The 13,566-nt window shown below is 46.1% G+C and overlaps 1 protein-coding gene across 1 annotated transcript in view; it reads left to right on the forward strand.

The window, feature by feature from the left end:
- The window catches only part of HHAT (hedgehog acyltransferase), a 346,658-nt gene that overhangs the window by 167,970 nt on the left and 165,122 nt on the right, over window positions 1-13,566 (forward strand). The window contains exon 9 of the mRNA XM_045165642.1: window positions 3,118-3,153. Coding sequence (XP_045021577.1) covers window positions 3,118-3,153 — 36 coding nt within the window. The remainder of the gene's footprint in view (window positions 1-3,117; window positions 3,154-13,566) is intronic.

The following is a 13,566-nucleotide window of genomic DNA, read 5'->3' on the forward strand; positions in this document are numbered from 1 at the left end:
GTATTCTGTTGCTCAAGGAGTCGTTTGTCCAGGTGGAAGCACTGCAGTAAAGGGTCTCGGGTGCCCGCTTGTCTCCGATTCACCAACAGCTATTTGTTGAGAATTTGCTTCGTGGCTGCCTCGGGTTCTTGCCCTTACAGAGCTTGCCATCCGCCGAGGGAGGCGGTGTTTGATGTCGATCACACTGTATTGAATTATTGTTGACTTTGCCACCTCTTCACGAGGCTCCGCTCTCCTTGAAGCGAGGTTACGTGCCGTGCATTACTAAATTCCCACCACCTGGCACACTGCAGGCAGAAGGTAAATGTTTGTTAAATGAGTCAGTGGCTGGATACATGAAGGGAAAAACACGCACTTTGGCATCTGGAGCTTTAAGCTAGGTCTCGACTCAGCAGTTTGCCAGCTAGGTGGCTGGGGATAAGGACAGGCAGTTTTACAAAATAGGGACCTCTTTTGCATTGTGGTTGTAAAGATTAAAAGAGGGAATGCACAGAGGGCTGCTTATGCATGCATGCTAAGTCGCTTCAGTCATGTCCAACTCTTTGCAACCCCACGGACTGTAGCCTGCCGGGCTCCTCTGTCCATGTGATTCTCCAGGCAAGAGTACTGGAGGGGGTTGCTATTTTCTTTTATGTCCCTTTATAATTTGACTTCTGCCAAGTTATTGGGAATGGGGCTTCCATTAAAACAACTCTTAAAAATTGGAGGGAAGGAGAGTACCATTCATTGAGTACTCTTGATGCATCAGGCACTGTGCTCAGCCCTGTATCTGTTCTATCCTGAATTCTCATAACCTCCCTATGAGTAAGTGTTAGTTGCTCAGTCGTGTCCGACTCTGCGACCCCATGGACTGTAGCCTGCCAGACTCCTCTGTCCATGGGATTCTCCGGGCAAGAATATTGGAGTGGGTTGCCACTCCCTTCTCCATCCCTGTGAGTAAAGGACCTCCATTCTCCCCACTGGGGAAGCTGGAGGCTGGAGCATTGACATAACTTTCCAGAGCCTGGCTGACTCTAAGACCCAAGCAGGTAGACAGTGCAGAGCTAAAGGGAGCAAGGCAGGTGGGCGTACTCGGGGTAGGGCAGCCACATTGGGAGAAACTGAAATCAGGTGGAGGTGGAAAGGGAGCAGGTACTTCAAATCAACAGCCATTTTCAATTAGTAATCATGAGAGGCAGCGAGGGCCCATGATTTTAGTGGGGGGAGCAAGTAACTCGAGGCTTTTAGGGCTCAGTTTGACTCCCAGCTTCATCCTCTCCTAGCTGTGAGCTTTGCACCAGTTACTTAGCCTCTGAACTGTGGTTCCTTCACCAGAAATAGAGACGCCAGTACCTACCTCCCTGACATCCACGTGTGTCTGTGAGCAATGAACACAGTGGTTGCCACCTTCTAGATAAATGATAATTCCTATGAATATTATTAGGTTTTTCATTATTCCTTCGGGGGCTTCTTCCCCTCCCCCACCTCTGTTCTGGGGGTCTCTGGGATTCCTTCTGTGTCTATTCCATTCTCTGCTTCCTGCAGCACGGTCCATTGCTTTCTGTAGGTGGTGTAATTGAAAAACCAAAATCTTTGTTTTAATGCATACACACTACTACCTCCCATATCGCAGTTCTGGCAAATTTACAATCACTGTCCATCATGTCAAGATTTTAGTTACGCGGCTGAGCAACGTAGCCTTGGTTTTGGTTGAGAGGAGGGAGCATTTCTGTTTGTTTGTTATTGTTGTTAAATCTATGTTAAATATAATTATAGGAATTGATCTCATCTAGGTCAGTATAAAATCAGCTGAAACAAATCAGCTCTCCCTGCAGGTATATCTCCCTTTAGAGCTCTGTTCAGAGACTTATGAGTAAATGGAATTTAGGTATCTTGACTTTGATTTTCTCTGAATTATAGAAATATTTCTGGTGAGTCACACAGTAACTGAAGTACCTGATATTTTGGCTTTGTTTCTCTCTTCTCACCTACCTGGTGTCTTTAATCTGTAAACAGATGCTGGAAAGCATCTTGTCATTTAAAGGTATCCCACAAGAAATTGTATTTAGTCTTATATGTCGGGGGTGAGCTGAGATGTTTTAGGGTCAGGGCTAGGGTAGACCCGGATGCTAGGGGGACAGTCAGGGCCCGGGCAGTTGGACCCCTCTCGAAGGTGAATTTTTGTGTCCACTGCTCTTTGTGTAGGGACAGAATTGACCCAGGCTGGTTGCTAACCTGGGAGGCCAGTCCAGTGGATGGGATATCACCACCACCATCAGGTGTTAGGAGTAGCGATTACTTCCTGGTGGGCAGAGGCCCCCAGTCTTTTTACTCACAGCCGGACCCAGAGGTAAAAAAGGATGCCAGCTAAGTGGTTGGAGGTTTAGGGGGAGCAAGCATGCTCATTAGGGAGACCAAAGCAGCGATGGACTGAGTGAGTCTGGTGGTGTCTGGGGAGGCTGTGACTGAAGGGGTCCACCACTGCCCCGGGCCTGCTGGATGCTGGTGTGAGGCCCAAGCACAGTGGCCGGCATGGACACACGTTCTCCCTTCCCTGCTAGAGCAGACCCGGATGGGGCTGGGTGGTGCTCTCCTATGAAGAAGCTCCAGGGACTCGGGCTGGGCGGAGATGGAGGCCTAGAGTTGACCATTCCCCACCGCTGTCTTCCCTTTGGCCAGGGGGGTTTGCTGTTTTTAAACCATAACTTCATTAATTTTTGAGTAAATGAGACAACTAGTATTATAAAAGAACTCTTTTTTTTTTTTTTAAGTGGTGAAATCCACTCTTCTGGACTCTTAAGAAGAGGAGGTTAGCCCTGTCCTGACAGTTTTGCTATGGTAGAGCAGTGAGCGACTGCATTAGAATCACCTGGCAGGCTCGCTAAATCTGATTGCTGGGCCTCATCCCCAGAACTTCACAGTTGGTGTGTGGGGGTGGGCTGAGAATTTGCATTTTCAGCAAGTTCCCAGAGCCTGAGGCCATGGCTGCCCCCGAGGACATACCCTGGGAAGAATCACTATCATGGAGTAACCCGTGTGTTCCCCAAGCTGCGAATGTAAATGATGGCTATTTCGTCAGCTCCACCTCTGCTGTGACTATCTCCTATTGATATGCTTCTCTTTGTCTTCCTTCCACAGGCATTTTGACGTTGGACTACATGATTTCTTGGTTAGGTAAGCCAATAATTTTAATTTTAGATATCATTGGCATAGCCTGTCTATTATGGAATACTGAGATGAAAATAAAGTCCTTGTTAAATATCTTGATGAATAATGGCAACTGTATAGTTGTGAGGAAAACGCTGCCAGCACTGTTATTTGTGTGTGTGTGTGTGTGTGTGTGCGCGCGCGCGCGCCTCCCAGAGTCACACAAGAATAGCCAGCCTCTTTAATCAATCAAAGGGATTTGTATCTGAAACGGTAGTTACCTAACTATTGGGCTGCTGCAAAGACAAATAGAAAAGTGAAGAGAGCCAGCCTGCATTCATACATTAAACAACCGTCTTGACCAGTCTTCCCTCCACTGAATTTAAGCTTTTTAAAAACGGAATCTACTGGTTGTTTTGAGCTTCCCAGGTGGCTCAGTGGTAAAGAACTCACCCACCAATGCAGGAGATGTGGATTCAATCCCTGGGTCAGGAAGACCTCCTGGAGGAGGAAATGGCAACTCACTCTAGTTTTCGTGTTTGGAGAATTTCATGGACAGAGGAGCCTGGCGGGCTACAGTCCATGGGGTTGCCAAGAGTAGGATGTGACTAAAGAGCAATTGGTTCTTCTACAGTCATTAAGACACCAACTTTGTTCATAATTCAAAGAGATTACACATAGCAGTTTATATCCTAGTATATTGGTGATTTGTTAGCTGAGTTGACTTATGGGGTGTGTTAATTACAAATAGTTATTAAACAGAAGTTAAGTGGAAACATACCAGAATATTAACAGAGTTGCTAAGAATATGCATCATATTTTTCCTGCTATAAACTTTGTTATACTTTCTAGATTTTCATTATACTGAGCATGTATTTATTATTCTAATAATTCTGGGAAATGATCATTAAAAGTACCTATCAAAAATATATGTGGAAAGCAATAATGGTTGCGGAAGGACTATAAGCTGAAGATTACAAGGAAACCAGGAATCATGTAGAGTGATTTCCTTTCTGCAACTGTGTGGCTCTAAATGCGAATTAATTCTTAGAGTCCACTAATAAACAGTCTTGTAAATCACACGTGATTATTTCTGGGTAGATGTCACAGTGGTTCAGTTCTCTGCGAGGCACGGCCATCTCCTTGTGGGTAAGATGCTCTCTGAGGAGAAATATACATCTTTGGCACCACCTGGATCCTAAAGCAGCAGCATTTCCTCTGTGCTAGATTGCATATGGTAGTGTCCCAGGAGGGGCCATGGCTACCTTGTCCTTTCTTTACGTCCTTATCCAAGGCTGTGCAGTGAAATTGCACAGTGAAATTCCTTGGCCTGGGGAATATGGATTATCCTGGCTTTCTCCAGGCTCTCATACATGGAAGGTTGTGTGTAAACTCTTACCCGTGATACATCAAGGGTAAATGTATTTTAGCAGGAGGGATAAAGGGTCAGTGATCAGGAAAGGCAGGCATGAGAATTCTGTATCTAAACCCATCATAAAAGCTGCCTGAATGAACTTCAGGGAGTAGGTTGGATCTTTTGAGTCAATGTCTTTGGTGCTTCGTGTTACTCCCATACGACTGTTCACATGAGTGCTGTGGTGCCTGCAAGTTTGTACTCGGTAACTTTCTTGAGGGCTGGGAACACATCTTAATCCCCTTTTCATAATTCAGTTATATAGAGAATCAACCCTTCAATTTGTGTAGGGGTGACTGAAGGAGTAAATGCATGAAATGAAGCAGAAAGGACTGGAGGGTGAGGATTACAAGAAGCTGTTTATTTAACGAATAATTATTAAGCCTACCATGTGCCACTTGGTTATTTCTGGGAATACCATGTGAGAAAGGGAGACATTTGATTTAAAGCTTTCCCTCAGCTCATTGCTTGCCAGCCTTGTGGTTTGAGCAACCCGAAGTGAGGAGGAGGGGTGGTCCGCTTCTGGGACCCCTCCTCTCTGTCCTTTTTCTGGGCGCCAACCATATCTCCCGTGGTAGGGGAGGAGGCAGAGGGAGTGGTTAAGTGACTCTAATGTAATTGGCGTTGGGATCCCCTGACTTTGGCAGAAGGCCCTTTTGTGTGAGTGCTAGTAAGATGCTCAACGAGTCACCTTAATCCGTTGTTCTGAGAACCAAGCAGAACTGGGGCTTCTTTCTGCCCTGCCGTCTTCCTGCCCTGCCATCTTCCTGCAGTTTTCCTTTCCTTTCCTCTGGCCTGGGCAGAACAGACCAACACGCCTGTGGTTATCCACTCGGAGAGTAAGAGGTCAGTCTCTCCTTCTGGCCGGCCTGCCCAGTCTCTGGATGAAGTCTCTTCATCACCTCAGCCACCTCCCAGCATGTGTCAGCACTCCCCATTAAGCCAAGAGCCTAAGGATTCTAAATCTCTTCCTGTCTTGCTGTATCTCACGTTCGCAGAACCCAGGGTGGCAAGGCTTGAGCTGGGAAGCCAGAAGAAAACTCAAGGGGTGGTAGGAACTGCAGACAAGTTTATTCTCTAATGGCAGTACGGCAGCAAAAGGGCCTTCTCAGATGGGGCTTATACACGTTTACAGAGCAAAAGTGGTAGGAACTGCAGACAAGTTTATTCTCTAATGGCAGTACGGCAGCAAAAGGGCCTTCTCAGATGGGGCTTATACACGTTTACAGAGCAAAAGTGGTCCATGGCCGAGCGGGTGCATCATGAGGGACATGTGCGGTGCTCTAAGTGATCTCAGCCGTCACGTGACCGTGTATTTACAAAATGTGGAACGAGAGGCCTTGGGGGGTGAGAGAGCCTGACCACCACCATCTTGGCTCATTTGCTGTTTCCCTGGACTTCCTCTGGCCTCCTCCCAGCTTGGGAATGGGGTGGGACAGGGTGTGGGTGGGGGAGCTGGTTGAGGGGAATAGTCATTTCTCCATCTCCTAGGAATTCCAGGATGGTGTGTGTGTGTGGGGGGGTGTTACCCCTTTATTTGCAGCTGTCTTTAGAAAGTGGATCCTTTCTGCTCCCATGTTGCAGGTGGGGGTGGGGTGCAGAACGCAGGCCTGCTGGGGACTTAGAACTTGGGGACTTGGGCCCTTTAGTGAGAACTGTTTCATTAGCACGTCAGTGTGGAAGCCGGGTTGAAGAGATGAAAGCAGGAGGTGGGGGAATGGCAGCCACAACCCTTTTTAAAGGTTAAGCTGTGATGGGGAGGACAGAAAGACCAGGCAGCTGGTGGAGAGGGTGGTTTGCAGGGGGATTTTGTTTTTCCTTTTTAATTGGAGGAACATTTAGCCAGCAGAAGGTCTTAAGTGCCCTTTAGACTTAAGAAAGTGGTTTCAGTTGGGTGGAGAGAAGCAGCACATAATTGCCAGGGCAATGAGGAAGGGAAGCCTTGAATGGTGATTTAGTGACCTCAGAGGGCCTTGGCATATCAATGGGGAGATTGATGTATCAATAGAGAGATCCTTAGAGGATTAGAAGAATGAGGGGGGTGGGGAGGTTAATACTTCAGGAATCCTTCTCAGTCTGTGATGACCAAGAGAAGAAAATATATTTTCATTTCTAAAAAGAGGACATGTTGGAGAAATTGGCATAGACTTTTTTTTTTTAATTAACTGCAATTATTGACTCCAACTAACTCTTAACATGTACTCTGGGTTTTCAGGCTGTATTGAATGCTTAGTGTTTGGCAGGAAAGAAACTGCAGCATGCCTGAAATTAATCAGCTTCATCTTTTACGTTGATGGAAGCAATGTCAGCTTCTCTGGAATGACATCAATTTCCACAAAGCCAAGAGCCCTATCTGTGATCTCAACCTAGGCAACTGCAGGGGGGGGACATGCTTCCTTTTAAGTTTTAAGTTGTTGGCGTGTTTCACTGGGCTGTGGGGCAGGAAGGAGCTGTCACAGTTAATGAAATGTGAGCATTTCTGGTGTTGACGTTTTATGATGACTGTGGGAAAATTCTGTGCACTCAATCCTTCTGCATCTTACAGAAACCAAAGGGAAGACTTCCTGGAAACAGTAGTCACAAATCACTGAAGAATATTCTCAGAAGAGCATTAGCTAGAGTTCTTAATGTGATGCTACCAAAGAAAAAGGGGGAAAGTGGCCAATCTAGGAAAAGAAACACAGAAGAAAGTTGCTCTTTGATTTTAAATAGGTAACAGGATGACTTGTTTAAATTTAGCTTAGTTAAGTTTTGGCAAGAAAGTAGAATTGATTAGTGATGTTTGGTTTGATTCTTGCTGTTTTATTTTGCCCATAATTGTAGGCAGCCCCACCCCTTTTATGAAAGGTATACTGTATTTGCTTTGTATTTACCCACCCCCCCCTTTCTAAGTACCTCAGATCAGGGAATCATTTTAAGTGACACAAGACGGTCTCATGACTTTTAAAGGAAAATCTCAAAACATCCTTCTTACATATTGTCTGAAAGATGAAACTTGTCAGGGGTTTTGTTTTTTTAAACAATTACTCCTATGCTTGTGCATGTAAAAAGCAGAAAAATGTTCACCCGTGTTTTCTTCTTGCTTTCTGTATTATTTATATTTAGCTGTTTAATCCGTTTTAATACATATTTCAAATAAGAGTCTAACTTAAATACTGGGACTTCCCTGGTGATCCAGTGGTTATGATTTGCTGCTTTCACTGCTGTGGGCCCAGGTTCAGTCCCTGTTTGGGGAACTAAGATCCCACAAGCTGTGAGATACAGGCAAAAAAAAAAAAAAAAAAGGCAAAGTATGTTTTCTTTAGCATCACTTTGCCTTTTGTTCTAAAGCGCATGTGTGAGCACTTCAGAGCCACTACTTTTGTCCTTAGGAGAATTTTTTTTCATCGAGTGTATTTTTATTGGAGGATGGTTGCTTTACAATGTTGTGTTAGTTTCCTCTGCTTAGGAGACTGTTTTGATATCCTGTCAGGACCAGCAGAAATGCCAAGTGTGGCGGAGATGCCAAGGGTACATTTTAGGCAAATAGAAAAAGGCATTGGGCCTCAGGCATGGCCCTGAAGCTGCTTGAGAAGCTCTCTGGAGCTGACACAGTCATTGGAAGATAAATTCCGCTTCATAAGCAGATTCTGCTTAGAGATCCTTCAACATAGTGCAGATTCAATCCTGTACAAGCGCTAATGTTTCTATGAAACAGCTCCGCTGAGCGCTTTTGAAGCGTGATATAGTTCCGGTGAGAGAGAAGGCAAAATGGGCCAGCCGCTCACTTCTGTAGTGTCCTTTTCTCCTGGAGGTTGATCCTGGGACCCCACCATGGTCGGGGCTATCTTTGAGTTGTCAGAGGGCAGCACAGTTCAGTGATGTGTCAATGAATGGTTCACTGAATTCTGAAATGAGCAAAACTGGTTTTGGTTTTCTCTTGGTGACAACCTCTACCTGACCCAGTCACAAAACCAGCCCCACAGCAGAACAAAAGTGTTGTTTGGGCTGAAAACATTGATGTTTTGAGCTTCATGAATCATAGGGTAGTCTGTAACCTCCTTTATTTTGAGCACCCTGAAGTCCACTGCCACACTTGCTGTAGTTTAACATCAGCAGTCACAGAGTTGATAAAGAAGTCTGCTCACCATCATTTGAAATCATGTTTTGGGTCATGTGATGCCTGCCTTGCATCTTTAAGAAGCCTAGTAGTCAGATGACTAGTCAGTTCAGTTCAGTCATTCAGTCATGTCCAACTCTTTGTGACCCTGTGGACTGCAGCACACCAGGCTTCCGTGTCCATCACCAACTCCCAGAGCTTGCTCAAACTCATGTGCATCGAGTTGGTGATGCCATCCACCTACCTCATCCTCTGTCATCCCCTTCTTCTCCTGCCTTCAGTCTTTCCCAGCATTAGGATCTTTCCCAATGAGTCAGTTCTTCATATCAGGTGGCCATAGTATTGGAGTTTCAGCTTCAGCATCAGTCCTTCCAATGGATACGCAGGACTGATTTCCTTTAGGATGGACTGGTTTGATCTCCTTGCAGTCCAAGGGACTCTCAAGAGTCCGGTTGAATCTGATCCCTCGCCATCTCTCACATCACATTTTCCTTTCTGCTTCTGGAGAAGGGATATTCACCTTTGTCTGTACTTTGGGCTTCTTACCTCACAGAGTTGTAGTGAGGTATATAATATATGCCACACAGTCAGCTCCATGCCTGGAAACAGTGAGGACTTAGTAGGGGTTAGTTTTTCCTTCCCCCACCTCCACTTCACCTCTGGAATCAGGGTAACAGGTTTGAGTCCTGGCCCCCCTCCCACCTTGGGGTTACTCACTAACCCTTTCTGAGTTTTTGACAACTTTCTCTGACGCTGTCTCTCCCTGTGATTCTCTTTTCCTGGGTCAAAACCAGACTAATCCACCCTGTCCAGGGCCCACAGCAGTAGGTCTTCAGGTTCGTTTGTTCCATGGCCTCCTCCAGGGGATCTTCCAAGCCTAGGGATTGAACCCAGGTCTCTCGCAATGCAGGTGGATTCTTTTACCGTCTGAGCCACCGGGGAAGCCCTTTTCCATCTCATCTCACCTTTAATCTTTTGTGTCACTGCCAAATGGGTCCTCATGCTATTTTCCATCTTTCTTCCCACTCCTGGCTTCTTTTGCTGGCTCACGTGTTCCCTGTGTGTGAAGTGCCCACCTGGCCCCCATATTCAAGTCCGCTCCTTTCAATTCTGTCTCAAATGCTGCTTCCTCCATTCTTAGCACGTGTCTCCATTTTGGACCTATTGTCTTTTTTTTTTTTAACATATTACACATCAATTATCTCAGTTTTTAAATAATGCAGTGATTGCCAGTTCATTGCTTTACTCTTTTTTAAATGGGAACAAAATTCATTTGCTTGGTGACAGGGCTGAAATCAGTGTCCCTTGTCTGTAACCCAAGGATGCAGAGCATAGGGAAGGGGCTGAATATTTGACACCATGAATTAAAAGAAAAAAAAAGTTTGAATGAATACATCTTATTTTTCAAAAATGGAACAGGACTTAGTAACTATTTCCTTTTCATTTAATCCATTTATTTATGCAACCAATTAAGTGGTCTAAGCACTGTTTCAGGAACTGGGATGAAAGCAGTGATGGGCTAGACAAGGTTTCTGCCCTCCCTTGCCTGCATTGCAGTGGGTGAAGCCAGAGAGTAAATGAGCACGGCATTGCCCGTGTTGTGATGGAAGGGCAAGGCGGGGAACCCCCTTCGATGGCGTGGGCAGGAAGGGCCTCTTGGAGGCAGTAGGTGACACCGGGTGAGAGGTGGGTGAGCTGAAGGAGGCAGTGGGGGAGAGCTGAGGCCAGGCTGCTCCAGGCACCAGGGCCCTGAGACCAGGAGCCCACTGAGAAATGGAAGGAGAGGGGAAGCTGGTGGGGCAGGAGGGTGTGGAGCAAGGAGCCAGGAGTCTAAGATGAGTCTGGAGGAAGAGGTGACAGCCAGGCTGTGAAGAAGAACGGGTTTTCTTTTCGATGCAGTTGGTGCCACAGGAGGGTTTTAAGTAGGGGAGTAACAGGATGGATCTGTGACAGGCTGAGCTAGGAATTTAGTGACATTAGCCGTTACCATGCTGTTCCCCTGCAAGCTGGAGCTTGGTGACCCAAGAAAAGTCTCTTTGACAGCCAGCTTCTGTGAAAGCCACTCTGTGCTGAGTAACAATAGCCCCAGACGATCCTTTAATTTCTTTCTGCTTTTGTTTGCTTGGTGTGTTGTACAAGGCATCATGATACACATGGCCGTGAAACTGGAGGCAGTTGGATGGTGGTGGAACCCGGCAATACGCCTTTGAAGAAAGGGCTAGCTCTGGGAAGCCCACTGGGATGGGGTTTGCAGCTTTCTCGTGGGCACGCATAGCCATCTTGTCACTTGAGCACCCTCCCTGTGGGGTCTCTGAAAGCCTGGGTCTTAGCCCTCAGCTCCTTTCTCAGGGCTGCTGCTCTTGGATGTCAGCCACCCTCATGACAGGAGACCTCCGTCTAGAGCACTGATCCCTGCTCTGGGCAGCCGGAAGGAGAACACCATCTGGTTTGTTCATGAAAGCTGCTGCACAATGAGTCGGTATATTCTTCCCCCATATCTCCCTTGGTATATTCTCAGTTTTTGTTGAGAACGCAGCCGCTTCCTGGCTTCCCCCATCACGACTCCTGTCAAAGACAGCGTTTCTCTTTCCCCAGACTCGAACACCTGGAAGGATCTGTGGTCCTTTCCTTTGGAGAATTTTAGGGTAGAAGAGCCTTGATGACTGTGCCCCGCATTACAATACTTTTCAGTTCTTAGACGATTTCTCAGATCCACTCTCGCTTCCTTCCTACCCCTACCACTTCTGAGGAAAAACTTTGCAGAATTATTCATCTTCATGGCTGCGCTATATCGAGTTGTAATTTAGAAAATCTAGATTAAAAAAGAAACTCTTTATCCTCCAAGAGTTGAAATGCATAATTCACTTCCCACCATACATAGCCTTTATCAATATAGATTTTCCGGTGAATACATGTATCCTTTAAAAAAGTTGAAAAGAGCCCCTGGTGAATTAATTGAGAAAATCTGCAACGTCGCCACATAATTTTAAGTGCACAAAGCTCTGGGTCAAGGATGCTGCTGAGCAGGATGGACTGTAAGATCTATGGTCCAAACCAGTGAAGGCAGAGTATTTATTCAACAGGACATTTGGTAAGCGGTGGTGGTGGTGGTTTTTGTTGTTGTTGTTGTTGTTTTTTTAACTCTTTTCCTGATTCCTGGGGATTGTTCTGACTTGTCAGATTTCTGAACTGGATAGAAGCCAGAAACTTGCTTTCCTTTGCAATAAAAGTATCAGATTCCTTCTCCCCTCTATTTATTTTAATTTTACTTATTTTTTAATTGGTGGAAAATCGCTTTACAATTTTATGTTGGTTTCTACCATACAACATTGGAAATCAGTCATAATTATATACACACACACACACACACACACACACACACCCCTTCCCTCCAGAGTCTCCCTCGCCTCCCCCATCCCACCCCTCTAAGTCATCACAGAGTGCCAGGCTGGGTTCCCTGTGTTATTTAGCAACTTCTCACTACTATTTCACACATGGTAGTGTATATACGGTCAGTGCTACTTTCTCAATTCGTCCCACCCTCACCTTCCTCTGCTGTGTCCACAGGTTGGTTCTCCACTAGGTTCTTCAGTATCGTTCTTCTAGATTCCATATGTATTTGTTCATATGTGATACTTGTTTTTCTCTTTCTGCTTAGCTTCTGCTGGGAATGACACATGAAGGGAGGGGCATGTGGAATGCGTTCTGGCGAGCCGGGCGGCAGTGCCGTCCAGCAGGTGTCTGGGAGGAGCCGCTCGCCTGAGCCCAGTGGCAGGCACAGCAGAGTCCCCATCAGAGCAGTGGTGGTGGGGTTTGTCAACAGTGCCTGACTGCCCAGCCCCAAGCCTGGCTTCCAGACCCTCTCTCAGAGGTTGTGCAAGCTGCTGATCCTTCCTTATAAAGTTCCTTTCCTGTTAAAACTAACCAGAGTGAGTTCTGTTATTTGTGGTGAAAATATCTGCTGTAGCTACTTAGCAAGTGATGTTTGGGATGTCTCGCTCAGCAGGGGGAGTCCGTGATCTTCACTTGGCTTTGCCCGCCAGCTTCTTCGATTCCACACACCAGAACTGAGCAAAATTGCAGCTATTTTTGCATAACAGAAGCAGCCTGTGGAATGGAAAGGGCAGTGGATCAGATACGGAAGGCTGTGGCTCTCGTCTGCTTTACCACTCTCTGGCTGCAATGATTCTGTGCAAGTCACGTCTCCCCTTGGGGCCTTAGTTTTCTTATTTGTAAAATGAGAAAATATACCAAATGAACTCTAAGGTCCCTTCCAATATCAGCAGCCTCTGAGCAGCTTTGGTGTTTTTATTATTACAGAGCTGCTTCTGTTGTCCTGACCTGCACTATTTAATACAGTAGCTACTAGCCACTTGTGGCTATTTAAGTGTAAATGGTTTAAAATCCAACAAAATTACAAATCTAGTTCCTTAGCTGCACTGGCCACATTTTAAGTGCTCCATAGCCACACGTAGCTACTGGCTATCATCTTGGACAAGGCAGATAATAGAACATTTCCGTCATCGTAGACATTCTCCTGATGAAACACTGGTCTACATGATAATGACATTTGTCTACTTCCTTTGTAGAGATGCTGGCCGTTCTGTTGTATTTCTGCCCGCTTGCTTGAACGATCAACATCCCTCTTGCTCGCCATTCACGATTCTTTCCATGGGTGTACACGCGTGCTCAGTTGTGCCTGACTCTTTGCCACCCTGTGGGTTGCAAGCCACCAGCCCTCTGTCCCTGGGAATCTCCAGGCAAGAATACTGGGGTGGGTTGCCATTGCCTTCATTCAGCTTGCCCCAAATAGAATTCCTTATCTACTCTTCCTCTATCCCAACCCCATACACTTTGTCCCATCCCTATTCTCCCCGTTGTCTCAAAGAGTGGCTCCTCACCCATGTTAACTAAGACAGAAACCTTG

Source organism: Bubalus bubalis, chromosome 5, assembly GCF_019923935.1.
Source record: "Bubalus bubalis isolate 160015118507 breed Murrah chromosome 5, NDDB_SH_1, whole genome shotgun sequence".
Lineage (NCBI taxonomy): Eukaryota > Metazoa > Chordata > Mammalia > Artiodactyla > Bovidae > Bubalus > Bubalus bubalis.